The sequence below is a fragment of the Seriola lalandi genome, unplaced genomic scaffold (assembly GCF_002814215.2).
Source record: "Seriola lalandi dorsalis isolate HSWRI2012SDOR001 ecotype SW California unplaced genomic scaffold, Sedor1 jcf7180002053713, whole genome shotgun sequence".
Taxonomy (NCBI): Eukaryota; Metazoa; Chordata; class Actinopteri; order Carangiformes; family Carangidae; genus Seriola; species Seriola lalandi.
Genome location: NW_019524266.1, coordinates 4,229 through 21,462, shown reverse-complemented (window position 1 = coordinate 21,462; position 17,234 = coordinate 4,229). Strand labels below are relative to the sequence as shown.

The 17,234-nt window shown below is 39.4% G+C and overlaps 1 protein-coding gene across 1 annotated transcript; it reads left to right on the top strand.

The window, feature by feature from the left end:
- Nucleotides 1–1,879: 1,879 nt before the first annotated feature.
- On the top strand, nucleotides 1,880–16,847 carry gldc (glycine dehydrogenase (decarboxylating)). The gene is made up of 19 exons (XM_023401694.2): nucleotides 1,880–2,290; nucleotides 2,437–2,515; nucleotides 5,983–6,118; nucleotides 6,553–6,717; nucleotides 7,037–7,114; nucleotides 7,224–7,371; nucleotides 7,852–8,048; nucleotides 8,159–8,255; nucleotides 8,405–8,510; nucleotides 8,939–9,078; nucleotides 10,087–10,167; nucleotides 10,325–10,422; nucleotides 11,620–11,704; nucleotides 11,812–11,853; nucleotides 11,979–12,121; nucleotides 13,179–13,254; nucleotides 14,969–15,094; nucleotides 15,986–16,135; nucleotides 16,709–16,847. The coding sequence occupies exons 1-19, from the start codon at nucleotides 2,003–2,005 to the stop codon at nucleotides 16,823–16,825; spliced, it is 2,352 nt and encodes a 783-aa protein (XP_023257462.1). The 5' UTR covers nucleotides 1,880–2,002; the 3' UTR covers nucleotides 16,826–16,847.
- Nucleotides 16,848–17,234: the final 387 nt, after the last annotated feature.

Here is a 17,234-nt window from a genome sequence, read left to right as displayed (position 1 = left end):
CTCAAGACATCTGTTTTCACTGTTATTCCAGTTGGTGGTTTATTGGAATGAACTTGCTGATTTAGTAACATTTTCTCTGGATCTGATTATGGAAATTTGATGATTTCTTCTTTTTAATTGGAGTTGTTTTGTAATACTGTCTTGGTATGGAGGATTCAGCACCACATATGCAGTACAAGTTGAAACTTTTAACAAGCTGTCACACCTTAATTTTTTACTACAGTCTATGCTTTTCACATTTTAGGATTTGGTTAAATCCTGACACAAGAGTATTTAATTTGACTTAGGTTATAAAATATGATACGCACATTTAAAATAGTTTAAGATAATAGAGCTACTATAGTTATTTGACTGAATTTTTTGATAAATGATCATTTAAATTTCAACAATTTAATAAGTTGAATATCTTTGGTGTTTGAACCGCTGGTCAGACAAAACAGTTGGGCTCTAAGAAATTGTGATGGTCATGTTTTACAGTTATCTGTTTTATAGTTTGTATAGAAGTTAATAGTTATGAGAAAATAATTGTCAGGTAGACAATAATCTTACCCACATTAAAATGCTACTTACACATCAATGCAGTGAAAACAATGCAATAGAGATTATAGAACAATTAGTTGTAAGCAATGCAAACAAAGCAAAAAGCATTTTAAAAAAAACAAACAAAAGAAAACATCACCAGATGAGCAGACACATTACTGAAAAATGTTTTGGAAAAACAACAATGATCTGTCTGATCTTGCCAAAGCAACTGCAGGATATCCAGGAAGCGATCTGACATCATTATCCGAAGACACTGCTATTAGAGAGTTGGAACTGTAACTTTTGCTTTTTTCTTTGCTGGGTTTAATTAGATTTGCCAGGTATTTACTTGATTTATTATTGCATTGAAATCTATCATGTGTGAGCCTCTCTTCTATTTTTTTTGTTAATCAAATTGTTCAGTTCCAGTTTATATTTTCTTAATTCAAAATGTACTTTTTCTGTGGAACTGGTGGCATAGGTGTTTTCTATTTTTTTCATTTTTCCTCTCTTTGTAACTGATAAGTCTATATGGGGGTGGTGCCCCTCGAAAGCAGTAGTTAGAGGACTTTAAAAAAGGACCTTTTGACCCATTTAGCAATAAACCATAATTTATAGCATTGCCTTCTTCAAATCGAGATAAAGGATGGAAAGAACAGGTAAAAATGGTCTTGCATGACTCACCTGCAAGAGCTCTGTAGTTTATGTTTTCATCCATGGATGGATTACTGAATGGTCTTACTGGGCATGGGCTCGGGTGCCCAAGGGTACAGGGGCCTCTTTGCCAGAGCTTGTGTGACAGGACACACACGGCTGTGTCGTTTGTAGTCGTTTTGTGTCTCTTTTAGTCTGGGGGGTCTTGCTCCTATGCAGGACGTAGGAGGCCTTTTACATGTCTTAGTCCAGGGGTCCATGATCATAATAATCTTCCATGTTTTTATTTGATTTCTTTGTAAAAGAGGAATGAACAAGCACCACATCTGTATTTAATCAATATGCCACTTTATTGGCCATTGAGTAAATGCCTAAGAGGTCAGGGTGTCACAATGTACAGTCCTATGTCTCAGACAGCATTTCACCTCCACGCACTCACACGTTATCAGTGAACACACCTTAAGGCCGATTAAAGTCTGTGAGGACTCCGTGCTCAGGAAAGGACTTTGGAATCGAGCCTTGCTCCTGAAATATTTCTGGAGTGATACCTCTTGTGTTTTTTCCTCCTCTTGGCCAGTGGACGGTGGGCACGTGAGAAAGTTTAGCAGCTGTTTGACCGGGGCTCGTCACTGCGTCACGCAGCATGTCGGCTCTGATTGGTCCGCTCTTGTGCAACTGTGCAGTTGTATAAACTCTGCAGTTTGAAGGAGTTGGCAGAGTCTCCTGCAGGGATCGCATCAGTCTCAGTGGAGGGAAACTCTGCTGAGCAAGGGAAGGAAAAGGCTTCACCAGTTTCTGCACACTTGTCTTGCAAAGTGATTTAGAGATGCAGAGTTGCGCCAAGTCCTGGGGGATCTTCTTGGCCAAGTCGGTGAATCCCAGTGCACCGTGCAGGCATCTGAGTGACAAGAGCCGCGTGGTTTGGAAACTTCAGTGTAGGATCCGAAACAGCGGGGCATCCCTAACAACAGCAGCCCGGGCTCTGAGGACGTCTGCAGCCGTCTCTTCCAGACAGATAGAGAGAATATTACCCAAACACGATGATTTTGCAGAGCGGCATATCGGTCCAGGTGAGAGGGAGAAGAGAGAAATGCTGGATGCTCTGGGAGTCGAGGTAAGATTTACTACACATCCTTCCCAGAGAAACTGGGCGCAAAGAAATCCTTTCGTTTTTATTAAACCAAATTTCAGCATGGAAACATTAGTACATATTAGTCATTCAAAACCATGCGTTCATTTATTTATTTATTTTTTTCACAGTCGATCGACCAGTTGATCGAAAACACAGTTCCAGCCTCCATCCGTATGCAGTGGAGTATGAAAATGGATGATCCAGTCTGTAAGTTTGTCTTCATTTGAATATATTTTCTATTGATACAAGATCAATAGCAATACATCTTTGTTACACACATCCCTCTTTTTAAAATACTGCATGATCAACCTCGATGCAGTAGTGCCAAACCCGATTTACAATGGTAAATATTATCAAAAATGTGTGTAAAAACAGACTATTTATCTTTACTGTTCTCCAGCTATTTTGCACGGTGAGGTTTTCCCACATTGAACGGGCGTTAAATGAAGCTAAGTGAGTGGCTGAAATGTAGGTTGCACCTCTATTGTGTGCCGTGGAGCGCACTCCCCTGTTAAGTCTTCCTTTGAACATATTTGGAGTTGTTTTTGCGAAACTCGGCGAGCGGCACCAATCTCCTGTTGGGAAGCCGATGCTCATAGGATGGCAACTGGAGTGTAAAGTTTAGCCTTGAGCTCCGGTCCCAAGTCCAGTTCAATCTGGTTACAGCGTTCACATTACATCACAGCCGAGGGGGTTCCTAATAAGGTGACTTTCGTATGTTTTGCATGGGATCTGCGTGGATGTGATTTTTTTTTTTTCTTCCTTTCTTCATATGCAATATGTGTATATTTCAGCACCAGATTCAGTCTTTATTTCCTACAGAAAATACAAGCTAGAGACAGTATAACGGGGTGTTTTTTTTTATCAGAGGCACACAAAGAAGAGAGCAAGGGAATAATTTAAAATAAATGACTTTAGTAGTTGATGTAATCCTTCTCTAAAACCAGCTGCTTCTCTGGCAATTGTAAGCACTGTTGAAAGCTGAATAAATGATGCCTGGCTACATAAATAATGAGTGTTTTCAAATGCAAATATATTTTTGCCTGGATGGAGGCTTATGTTAATTTGTGGAAGTGGGGCTGTCATTATCACTGTTTTGCTGTGCAGATGTGCAAAATGAAAAAGAATGCAGCAGGGCTTGGAAGCATGGATGAGATCAACATCTTAATGACAAGATGGTATCTGGTATTAATGAATGCCATGATGTAGTAGGAGTAGTAGTAGGAGTAGTAGTAATAATGATAATCACAGATAATAATAATGATAATAATATCACAGTCAAAGCAATCCAGTTGGTGCTTGCAGTGAAATCTGTTCCATTGTTTTTGGATTACATGAGAAAAAAATCTTCAAATGTGTCAAACAAAGCCTTCAATAACTAAGTGTATTCATTTTTAACCACAGCTTGAAATCAGATGAATTTTTTAAAAAAGTAACAGAGTATAGTAAGGGGTTGTCATTATTTTCATCATCAGTTAACATCACAAAAGCAATGAGAAATGCCTGTCACAATCCTCTAAATCCCAAAGTGGTGATTACACATGTATTGTTTTGTTTGACCAAACCCCAAAGTAAACAATTTACTATCACATAAAAAAAGATAGACAGCATATTTCACAAGTGAGGAACTGGCTTTTTTTTGCCAGGAAGAATGATTTAACAGATTGAATCCGTCATCAAATGGTTGCGGATTCATTTAATGATGATTGAGGGATTAATGGATGTTTCAGCTCTAAAAACAATCATGTCACAATACCGAAAGTCGATGTACTTAACACCCAACCAAAGCGTGGACTTTTTCACATATTCTACTTAATGTGAGGTGTGTGGAGAGATTGTGCACCCTTAATAAATGCTGACATCACTATTTCGCAGAGCCTTTAATGACTCTGTAACCATAAACTCTCATGAGATTAATAAGACTAATTAAAGGAAAGATAAAGAAGCTGCTAATCCTCAGGTGCTGTGGCTTTTCCATATCACCTAGTCACTCTGATCCGCCATGTGTCAGCCCCTCCTCTGACTCTGCCGGGTTTCATAATGCAACAAGCCATGCTGAAGGAACAAACTGGAGGCTGTGCTGGTTTTCTGCTTGTTCAGCTTTGGAGGGCTTCAGTTTTCAAAGCCAGCGAGGGATTCTCTCTCCAACAATAGACCTCCTGGATGGTTCTGAATCAGGCTTTTTTGCTGCCCTGTAGAACTCCGGGACCATGGGAAAGCACTCCTCCTTACTGACACAAACTCACACATATACACACAAAAAATACACACTAACAGCTCACCCACAACCTGCTGATAATCCTTAATCACAGAATTTTTATTTTCTGGACTGAATTTGGCCGCTTCACCACCTCCAAACACTTTTGCAGAGTTGAATGTTCGCCTTTCGAAGACGCTGTAAATATCCACTTCTATACTGGCTACGGTCTCTCTCACCACTGAGGACTAGAGGTGTCTTTCTTCTCCGAAAACGGGAGTAGTCAGGGCTCCCGGTTCAGACGGGCAGTATTGTCCATTCCTTGGAGTTGCTAGGCAGCCAGGAAGGCCAGAGGAATCTCAGAGGCTGGTTCTGCACTGGCAGAGCTCCCTTACAGCAGTGGGGAATGAGGCTAAATAACTGGCCATCGGGAGAGAAACCATATGGGTCTAGTCTTCTATTGATGGGAAGAAGGGTTCGCATGTGACATGGACATGTGTTACACTTGCATTGTCCTCTCATCTTTAATTTTGTTTTCTCTACTGATTAATATTGTTAACAGTATATTCTGAGTCTTATTTGGAGGGCAATACTGTATTTAGGACTGCAACTAATAATTATTTTCATAACCCATTAATCTGCAGTTCATTTTCTCCTTGAATTGATAGAAAACGGTAAAATAAAATGCCTGTGACAGTATCATTGAGCACATGACTGTGTCATTAAAGTCTGTTTTTAATTTGTAAGCAACAGTCTGAACCCCAAAATACATGCCAATTAATTTTCTTACACTTGATGAATTAACATTCATTATCGTTGCAGCTCTAACTGTATTTGGACCACATGGCACCTCTAACTAACGTCATGCCACACTGATCTTCTTCATCCTGTTAATCAGTGTTTCACGAGACACATGATGCTGTTCATCACATCTTTGACATTATTAGTTTTTCTCTTAGTTTGGTGTTCAGAAATGTAAAGTTAAAATGTGAAATGGTTTTATGTTCATCCTAAAGTATAACCATGTTGTAGAGTTGGGCATTGTCGATAAAATGTATCGCAGTATGTGTGATATGTATTGTGATTCAATTGAGAAACAGATGGGATTGTGTCTTTTTGGTTAATCTAGTGAATTAAATACTGAAATATTAAGGTACTTCATCACACTGATACAAAAACCATGTAACTTAAATATTCTCATAAATCATCCCCATTAATTGATTTGCTGTATTACCCAGAATGGTCACATAAAAGCAGACGCGTAGACGAGTTTTATTATTTCATGGTATATATTGTCATATTTTCCAACCCTGCTGCCATTCAGTGTCAGACCCAGAAAACTAAATTGTAATCACAAATAAATGTAACCTTTTAAAAGAAGAAATAATTCATTTCAAGACTTCAGGACTCTTACACTTTAGCTTTTATCTGTACCATTGTAATGTAGTTACACTGCCTCGCTTTAATTATTTTACAGGTGAGAATGAGATTCTGGAGTCTTTACAGAAGATTGCATCAAAGAACAAAGTGTGGAGGTCCTACATCGGCATGGGCTACTACAACTGCTCAGTACCGCCGCCCATCCAACGCAATCTCCTGGAGAATGCAGGCTGGTGAGTGCGTCACCTCAGGTGACCTTCCCTCAGGAGAAAATTTACGGGGATTTGAAAGTGCCAAAAGCTTGTTTTTCTTTTTTTTCCTCTGATTCGGTCACAGATAACTAATGATGTTTATTCATAAGGTTTGGTTTCTCATTTAAAGGTAAATTGCTGTGGTGCCCAGTAACGTGACTTTAATAGGAAGCTGTGTGACTTGAGATTTTACTCATGTGAGATCTGATGATTTACTTCTCACATGCAAAGATTTTCTTTGACCCAAAACCAAACCAACAGTCCTTGCCCACATTTTTTCCAAAATCCCAGGATCGGGGGAGAATTACAATGCGTCCCACTGTCCTGTCTCGGCTCTTTGAATACTACCAACTTTGTGCCATTGTCCTCATGTCCAGACTTGCTCTGCTGATTCATAGCTTGCGTCTTGTTCTCAGGGTGACTCAGTACACTCCTTACCAGCCCGAGGTCTCTCAGGGTCGCCTGGAGTCGCTCCTCAACTACCAGACCATGATCTGTGACATCACAGGAATGCCTGTGGCCAACGCCTCCCTGCTCGACGAGGGAACGGCTGCTGCTGAGGCCATGCAACTGTGCCACAGGTATTTACAAGATCACGTGGAGAACAATCTTTTTATGAATTAAAGATAATTACTGTTACACATTAGCCACAAAAGAAACTAAGCAAGCAAAGTAAATTTGCATTAGATGCAGCAGCAGAAGAAACTTCAATTTCTAAGTGGTCAGTCATACAAGTGACTTAATGTTTAGGCCTCTGCAGACTGTTTCTGTGCTACTAGAAGAAAATTAAACAAGAATAGACTTGGTTCAATTCAAGATATCATTTGTTTGTTGCCTAACAGGTCTTGAGTTACAGCATTTTAGTCTCTCTGACCAGTTATTTGTGCTTAACTCTCACAGACAGAACAAAAGACGAACTTTCTACATTGACCCACGTTGCCATCCTCAGACCATTGCTGTGGTGCAGACCAGGGCAAAGTATGTACCTCACATGCACATTAAGTGTATAAGGTCTCCTGTCAAAACTCAAAAATGTGACATAGTTTATTGTATGAAGTACCTTCAAGCTTTGACTTCTCTCCTGCAGCTACATTGGGGTAAAAACGGTGCTGAAGCTGCCTCATGAGATGGACTTCAGTGGGAAGGATGTGAGTGGCGTGCTCTTCCAGTATCCAGACACTGATGGCAGGGTGGAAGACTTCACTGCCCTTGTGGACCGTGCACACAAAGGAGGGGTAAGAGAAAGTTCCCACAAACATAAAGCAAGTTAAAAGCATCATGAGTGTGACTTTTAAGTAACCTTACAAATTGGTGGTTGAAAATATCAACCAAAAGTTCAGAAGTTAACTGTTTTATTATTTCATCCTTAATGCCCAAAATGATGTAATGTGAAGCATCCATGTCCAGTATTCAAATTTCATTGTCAAGGTGTCTCAAGAAAGCAATTGGATGTCTCTTTTCACCACAGCTCCTCCTAAAGTTTTACACTGATGACACAGCTGTATATTTACATGGAAGAATTGGCTTTGTGAATCTTTAGTCAGAAGACTGGGATGTGTTATAATCTAGTATCAAGATTTGTCAGGCTACAGTTAGTTTTAGTAAATTTTTTTCATCATTGATTATGGTTGTACAAAACTGTCATTGCCAGTGTAAGTCTTTTTTATGACCACATACAATACCATGGTTCGCTTCATATTTCTTTCCCTGTTTAGGCCCTGGCTTGCTGTGCCTCGGATCTGCTGGCTCTCTGCGTGCTGCGTCCTCCCGGGGAGTTTGGTGTTGATGTCGCATTGGGCAGCTCCCAAAGGTTTGGGGTCCCTCTCTGCTACGGCGGTCCACACGCTGCGTTCTTCGCTGTTAAAGACAGCCTGGTCCGGATGATGCCTGGCAGGATGGTTGGTGTCACCAGGTAAGACTTAACACTTTATTTCCTGTGACAGGGCTTCATATTAACACCAGTGGAAGAAACTCAAAATCTTCCTTTGCGGACGGCATAAAAAACATACATTTACATTTCAGGGACGCAGCTGGTAAGGAAGTGTATAGGCTTGCTTTGCAGACCAGAGAGCAGCACATCCGCAGAGACAAAGCAACCAGCAACATCTGCACTGCTCAGGTATGACCAGGCTTGCCTGAAAAGATTTTGAACAACCATTATGGGAGAATGTGTTTCTTTTTTTTCTTTTGTTTTCTTACAGATTTCTTACTTTCTTTCTGTTTTTTTTTTTGGTCAAACGAATTTTCATCTGTTGTTCATCCTCTTAGGCTCTGCTGGCCAACATGGCTGCTATGTATGCATTGTATCATGGTCCGCAGGGACTCAAACACATCGCTGAGAGGACACACAATGCTGCTCTGATCCTTGCTGAAGGTAGACATTGTTTTTTTGTTTTGTTTTTTACTTGAAATCCAGCCTGAATTGATTCAGAAGCAGGATCATTTTCTGGAAGTAGTCATTTAATCCAGTTTGTGTAGTCATTTAGTCCATTTTGCGTTAGAAGTGTACATCTCATCAATCTATGATACTACAAGTGATGAAAGAGAAAAATAATTGATTGATATAATGGTGCTCTCCCTGTTGTAAACTCTCAGTTTGTGGTGAGTTATGTCATCATTTCAAGTTTTGTCTACATCTGACGATACATGAATGATTGAATATATGCTTGAACAGTCATCATTAATTCACAGTGAAAAAATCCAGTTCCACCCTCCATGAATAGATTAACCTGTTTATTCAGTTATTTATCCATTGTAACAATGTGTCCTCTGTAACGGCTGACCGCCAACGCTTTGTTTCAGGTCTGAAGAGAGCAGGACACCGGCTGCACTGCGAGATGTTCTTCGACACTTTGAAGATCAACTGTAGCGTGGCGGCCAAGGACATCTTGGAGAGAGCCGTGCAGAGGCAGATAAATCTGCGAGTCTACACTGAGGGAGTGGTGAGAATTAATTATTGGTCTTGGTGGTTTAGCAACCTTCTAACTGATAACGGGATCGCAGACGTTTGGGTGGAACATTTGTTTTTGTTGGAATTTCCAAGGAATGTTTTGCCATTGTTGCAGCATGACAAGGTAACGACACAAATAGATACGCACCATACCTTTTTTTTTTTTTTAAATGAATGAGTTAGAAACGACTCTCCCTTTACTGACACACACCAAGTCATGAGAACCTTTAATTACCTAGCAGGTAAAAAATAATTTATTTCTCAACCATCTGTGGTGACACATTCACATTGGCTTTGGGCACCTGCTACTCACCTTTTACTCTCATTTTCAAGCCAAAGTGGGAGGTAATGCTTTAATTCAGAATGAATGTTGTGGTAAACCACCTGTAATGTTAACTAGTTTTTTAAAAGTTATTTTCAGAACTATCTAGCATTTCTGTTAATTGTATCTAATCTTTAATCCTAAATAAATGATAAATGGATTACACTTTGATACAGCACTTGTTTTTAGCGCATACTGGGCTTTTTCTTAGAGGGCACATTGAGGGCAATTTGGAGTTTGGCATGTTGCCAAAGGATGCTTCGACATGTGGACCGGAGGAGCCGGGCATCAAACCACCCACCTTCCGGTTCGTGGTCGGCCCACTCTACCTCCTGAGCCACAGCCACCTACAGTCCTATCATTAAATACGGAGAAATGTGTTCAAGTAGCAGAAGTGAACATGCTGCACAAAAAACAAGAGCAAAGGAAACTTACATGCACTTAATTTCTGTCAATTCTTTATAACAACTCCACTAAAATACATGTAAGGGATCAATCACAACAAATCTGACGGTACCTGTCACTGTGCAAAGAAATTTCAGTTTCTGATTTTAAAATTAAAATTTTTTTAACCTATTTTATTGAATTTTTTTCATGTTTTTTTTTTTTTAAATTGTGTTATTGTCTAGTGTTGTGGAAAAGATTGAATGAAGATTTAAAATGTTTTTATCTCAACAGCTGGGTGTCTCTATAGATGAGACGGTGACTGAGAGGGACTTGGACGACTTGCTCTGGGTCTTTGGCTGTGAATCATCAGCTGTACGTTGATTGTTATTCACTCACTGTTCATTGATATTTTATCTGTTGTCATTAAGTTAGCAGTTTCATCTGGTCAGCATAGTGATTATTATTATTTATAGAGGTAGCTTTAGATTAAAGCACCATCTGCTTTAATTTGAAATGCTAAAATTTCCAGGAGCTGATCGCTGAGAAGATGGGTGAGCGGGTGAAGGGGATAATGGGAAGTCCTTTCAAGAGGACAAGCAAGTACCTCTTACACCAGGTCTTTAACAGGTTGGTTTTCCCAGTGAAATTACAACACCTATAGCCCATAGTATAGCATTAAAGCAATGATAACACATTGCACAAATGTGATACTGTGTTTATGCCTTTATGACATGTTGGGCTACAAATATCAGAAAACACAGTTGCACTTGCCAAACATGCCGCTGATTTTAAAGCTGTTTTATTACTTCCATAATCACTACATTACATAACTGACGCAAATGGTGTTTTTTTGTCAGTCTTTTCAGTGCTAGTTGTTTGATATGAGGCTGCTGTCTGCTTACTACTGGTGTTTTAATCTGTTTCTGTTTGTGGTGTAACAAACGGGTTGATTTGCTTCAAAGCATTTTAAGTACTTAATTATCTTTTCTATTATTATTATTATTTGTCCTATTGCAGCCATTCAAGATCTGGTTTAATTTATTACACAAGATAAAGGCTGTGCTGTTCCTGATAGACTAAGAATTTAGTGGGTTTTTTTCATTCAACATTTTATTTCATTCAAACAAATTCTTTCTGCAGTAGAAATGGGTTTTCAATAGTTGAAAAATAAGAGCCTTAATGGCAACACAAGCCTCTCTGCAGGCAGCTAAAAGTGGATCATAATATCTTTATTACTGCCATAATGACAGTCTGGTATCAGGGCTTCAAATGTCTTAAGTCCTCACGTTACTCTCTGACATAATCATTGTGATTTACAGTACTGTGCAAAAGGTTTAGACGCTTAATGTAAAGTGAGGACGCTTTCAAAAATAATGCCATAATTCATAGAAAGTGCAGTAATCAAGAAAAAACTAAATCACCCTACACCGACACTTCGGTTTAGCATTTCGAGGTACCTGGTAGGTGGGTTTTTCCAGGCATCTTGGAGAGCTTTCCTCAGTTCCTCTGTGTATTTAGGATGTCTTGGGTTCTTCAGTGTCCTCCCAGACCGACTTGATGATGTTGAGATCAGGGCTCTGTGGGAGCCAGACCCACTGCTGCAGGAATCTTTGCTCTTCTTGTCACTGAAGATAGTTCTCTGTAACTCTGACTGTTGCACAGTACTTTACTTGAAAAACAATTCTTTGTCAAACTTCCTGCACTTAGTAAGCAGCATACAGGTGCCAATTTTGCTTGAAATTAACTGACACTCAAGATTGATAATTGAATAATATGCCATCAGTTAAACCTACTCCTGTCTTTCTGGTTAATCTTTGTCTCCAGTTATCACTCTGAGACCAACATTGTGCGATACATGAAGCGCCTGGAGAACAAGGACATCTCTTTGGTGCACAGCATGATACCACTGGTTAGTGCTACCTAATAACAAGACATTCAGATTTGCAATGAAGTTGAAATTCATATCACACCATATGTGAGATTTGGGTGGTGGTAAAATGTTGTTTTATTCTTCAGGGCTCCTGCACCATGAAACTAAATAGTTCTTCAGAACTCATGGTGAGTAATTCAGTAGATCTGAAGACATCTTCAGAAAAAATTGGATATCCTCAAAACCTACACGAAGTAGCTTTGGAAAGTTCTTGCTACTCCTTCCAGCTCACTGTTGTCCCCTTCTTCTTTAGCCCATCACCTGGAGGGAGTTTGCCAACATCCACCCCTTCGTGCCTCTGGATCAGGCTGAGGGCTACCAGACACTTTTCAGACAGCTGGAGAGGGACCTCTGTGAGGTGACAGGCTATGACAAGATCTCCTTCCAGCCAAACAGGTAGGTTGCAGCACAGACTTTTATTTAATGCTATTCATGCCAGCACCTAAATGTTAGCACACATCATTAAGTCTTCATGAACTCACCAGGATCCTAGTCCCTGACTTTTAGCTCTAAACAATTCTTATACAAAAATATTAATGATAATGGATGTTAATTTTATTCATGCTAGTGTTATGGCTCCAGGTATGGCAGATTTGGTTTGTCCACCACTTTGGCCCCTAAAAAAATCTAAGCATTAACCCACAACGATTAATGAATTGCAACCCATTCGAATTGCTAATGTTAAACTGCAGAATGGTTTGTAACAACTTTGGTGATTCTTTCACTCTCCATGTAGCGGCCCCATCAGGTGAAAAGTTTAATTTGTCCAATACTTTGATGTATGATGAAATACCTGCTAAATGAATGGCATTTCCTTTGGCCTCAGCTGCAACTGTTAGCATGCTAATGTGCTAAAGTAAGAACATGGTAAACATTATACCTGCTCAGCATATTGGCATTGCCATTGTGAGAATGTTAACATTAGCATTTTGCTGAAAGCACTATTGTACCTCACAGAACTGCTAGCATGACTGTAGACTCTTAGTCTTAAAAGACATTATTGTAAGGCATTGTGCCCTTCTTAAATAATTTTAATAAAATTATAATTTTTTTGTCTTTTACTTAAAGTTTAATGAAAGTGACTTCATTAGTCAACTGTTCTGACCTTATAACCTGTAGTATATGTGATTTTAGTAATGCTGGATTTAGAGGTTTGTCACCCTTTGCTCAAGATTTTAGCAACCTGTTATTGTTAATTATGCATATGTGCTTAGCTTGAGGTGTTAACACAACTCTGATTGGGTGTGGAAAAGCCAATAAGGCACACACCTACATTGTGTGTCTATCACCACGTACCAGTAGCATTGGGTTTATGAATAGCACACCATGCTCCATTCTGTCCCCTTTTGGTAATGTCTGCAGACTGGTCTTTGAACTGTGCTGAGGTAAGGATGTTTGCGTGCGTGTTTGTGTGTGAGATACATGACTGTGGTGTGTTTGCCTTGTCTTCCAGTGGTGCTCAGGGAGAATATGCTGGCCTGGCTGCCATAAAAGCGTACCTGAACTCAAAGGGAGAGAGCTCCAGAAGTGTAAGTGTGCTGCTGTTGAGAGAGAGAAAAAAAAGTCCACTTGCGCTACAGTCATGCCATCATCAGTTTGAATTAGTGTTATGTTGAAGTTAATAAGATTTAATAACACTTCAGGCTTTTAGTGACTCTGTTACCCAGCATGTGTTTGATTGAATAGGTTTCATTTTCCAGATTATCTGCACTGCAAGCGAGTAACACAAAGGAATGTTAGGATTAAAACCATGTTCACTTAACAAATTTGGAGCAAAATATAATTAAAGGAATAGTTAGACATTTTGGGAAATGCGCTTATTTGCATTCTAGCCGAGAATTGATGAGAAGACAAACATGGCTTTCATGTCTGTGCATTAAATAGGATGCCAGGTGGTATCAGTCCTGTGATCCAAATCTCAGGAAGAAAGCAAATGAAGCAAATAAGAGTGTCCCAAAACACAAACCCAATTAAAAGTGAAACATTAAAACCCTCCCGTTTTTCAAAAGGATGTGAGGTCTAAAAGTAACAAAGCAATAATCTCTGTGCTATTCTTAGACATATGTTCTATCAATTTGGCCACAGATACGGGGCTGATATGTAAGGATCAGTTACGTTTATTGTTCAGGGCTACAAAAGATTTCAGGTATGCTGGTTAGAAATTCCATGCTGATTGGTAGTAGCTCAAGGACAAGGCGAGATAAGACGCCCCCTCAGATTAAAGACTGGCTGACGCAGGTATTTTTGTCTTGTACTGTTATTTGGCCTTTTTTAATAGCTCCCTCATAAGTACATCTTAGATAGTGGCCTGATCCCTTGAAACAGTCAAGGTCCAAACTAACAACCGTTTGTGCAAACAAAGGGGCTGAAAACACTGATCGCACTGTAGGTTAACTGCTTTCAAGATTCCATATTTGGAGGTTTCAAGACTTTGATAACCGCAAGTCTCTGGTGTGACGGCCTCAGCAGGCTTTCCCAGCCAGTCATTTGTCAAAGTTACCCAACCCACCGGACTAAGTGCCCCAGTTTCCTTGTGTAACTGTTGCAAAATGTCAGAAGTGTCATCCTAATAAGGGATAAAATCAATTAGTGACCTGAAGGCAGGTTACACATTAGTCTCATTGGAGGGAGTTGACTCAAAATTCAACCAAAAAGTTACAGTATTTCCACACACAGACTGAGCCGTTAAAAGCCTTGCTCTTTTTATATAAAGACAGTATTTATTATTATTAATTCTGCAGTATACTTGGTATTTATTAACAATAAAGAGGCTAAGCCACCACCTGTTACCTGTTTTTGATTTTGAACTTAATATATTTTGACTTTAAAATGTCTGCCCGTGGCTTTCTTTGGATCTTCTTTCTGTACAAATCAGCATCGTTAGATTTAAACTCACTCAAGGATGTTAATTATAACAATAATAATAATAATTCACCTTTTTATTGTTGAAAGCTCGATTTCTTTGGACTTAGTCCCCACAAATCCTGTGGGTTTAATATATCAACATCCTGACTTAATCTGAGGATGTTCTGCTCTTTTGTTCCTTGTCAGTGAGAGGTTATCCTGCAGTCATAGCCTGACAGTATACTGGAATATAAGGTTTTTACACACACTGAATTAAAGCATAATTTACAACCCACGCTAAAAATACATCACAATGCTCTGTCTTATCTACTTTGCTTATCCAGGTATTTGGAGCTCACCCTCTGTCCTGCAACCTGACATTTTTCCTTTTTGCTCCAGGTCTGTCTGATCCCCAAATCAGCCCATGGCACCAACCCAGCCAGTGCTCAGATGGCTGGCATGAAAGTTCAGGTGGTGGAGGTGGACAAGGATGGCAACATTGACATGGCACACCTCAAGTCCCTGGTGAGGATTGAACTGTTGTTTCCCTACTGGTTTTACACATGAGGATCAATTTACTTTTCAGACAGCGGCTGTGTAATGTATGATATATTACAAGGATCATATCAGGCTGGGCTTGAAATCGTGAGAGAGTCTGCGTTATGCTATTGAGTTGCATTATGTGATATGAAGGATCTGCTGTGTCTGGAGCTTGACCCTAAAATTCAGGATAATATCAGCCTCTTTGACCATAATCCATATTTATTCAGTCTTTAGTGTTGGAGTGCTCACAGACTGTAGCTGACCACTATAAACTTTAACAAGCCTTTTATTGGCTACTTTGTGTACAGTTTTAATTTTCATATCTAATCCACCACTTAGGAACTCTCAATTGAATGATTTATGTAGAGAGTGATCAATCATGCACAGAGAAGGCCGTGGTAGGTAACTGGAGAGTTTCTGAGTCATTAATTGACGAACCAAAGATGGTTTGACAGTCCATAATTCTCTACTACAGTTTGGTTTTAATGTGATGAAATTGAATGAACACATATATGGCAGCTTTGAATTCAAGTACAAATTATTAATCAACAGTCAAGAATCAACAGGTATTAATGTTCTTTTATATTTATCATATCACAATACAGAGGTTGGAGGTCAGATTTTCTCTGACATAACAAGACTGACTGTGAATCATGAGACTTCCATTATGTTTTAAGGATTCGTTTATGCCTTCATTTTAGAGTTGACAGCAGAGACATGACAGGAAATCAGGGAGAAGAGAACGGGAATGTCTTTTAACAAAGGTCTCCAGCTTTATGTGAACCCAGTTGGTGGTGGTTTTCCTAGGGTGCCCCTCCATATTGTATTTTTAATGAATATTTTTTCTCTTCAAACTCCTGCCGCCTCTCACAGGTGGATAAACACAAGGCGAGCTTGGCGGCCATGATGATCACCTACCCCTCCACCTTTGGTGTGTTCGAGGAGCAGATCAGAGATGTATGTGATCTTATTCATGAGAATGGGGGCCAGGTGTACCTGGATGGTGCCAACATGAATGCTCAGGTGAGAGAGGAAACAGCAGCGTAATATTTCTGATGCGCTGGGTAAAAAATATAAATGCTGTTCAGTAGTAAATTATTACTTGTGAAAATGGAAGGCTAGTAGAATAAATGTTAACAGATGTGTGCTATCTTGCTGTAAATAGATAACCTTTGGTCTCTAAAATATGCAGATGGTGTTTTTTTACGCCAATATGAACCACCACCAATCCCTGACAGAGGGGGCAGGGTCTGCAAGTCTGACTTTTAAGTCTGACCTTTTAAGATGTAGTAACCAGTCACATGACTTAAAATAATAAATTTTGGAAGGTGACTTTAGGGATTTGCAGACTAAAGCCAGGTCAACAATTATTCATAATAAACAGGGTAAAAAAACGCTCTTCATCACTAAGTTAAACAAAATTCAAGGCTATGAGCTTAAAAACTCAATGTGGAATTGTAATTAATGCATTAATACAGTTAATCTAAAAACACACATAAAGTAATGAGGCCATGCAGAAGCATAAAATCGCCTATAAAGAGATTGTGGCCAGATGATTCTGAATTTTTTTTTTTTCTTCTTTGCCCTGTCTTCCAGGTGGGCTTGTGTCGTCCTGGAGATTACGGCTCTGATGTGTCTCACCTGAACCTTCACAAAACCTTCTGCATCCCTCATGGTGGAGGAGGACCCGGCATGGGGCCTATTGGAGTGTAAGTCAGAATATAAACTAAAAAAATTTAAGACTGTGCACAAAAGAAGAAAATGTCAATTAGTTTTGTGTGTACGCATCAACATATCAGTGTCTGAGATTTAAACTCAGGGACTTAATTTCCATTTATGCACACACCTAAATATTTACTGTATAGGCAGGTGGGAACAATAAACCAGCATCACATTTTTAAATCATTTACAAACCATAAAATACCGCAAAAAAAACTTTGTTAGTTATTATTTATTAATAGTTTAATACAAGGGCATAGGTTTGCATATGGATGGTAGGGACATGTTACTATGACATTTTTATGCCTTACCATATTATGTCGTTTTTACGAGTTTTTATGCCCTGCTATACTATGCCGTTTTATGATTTTATACCTTAGTATACTATGACATTTTTGACATT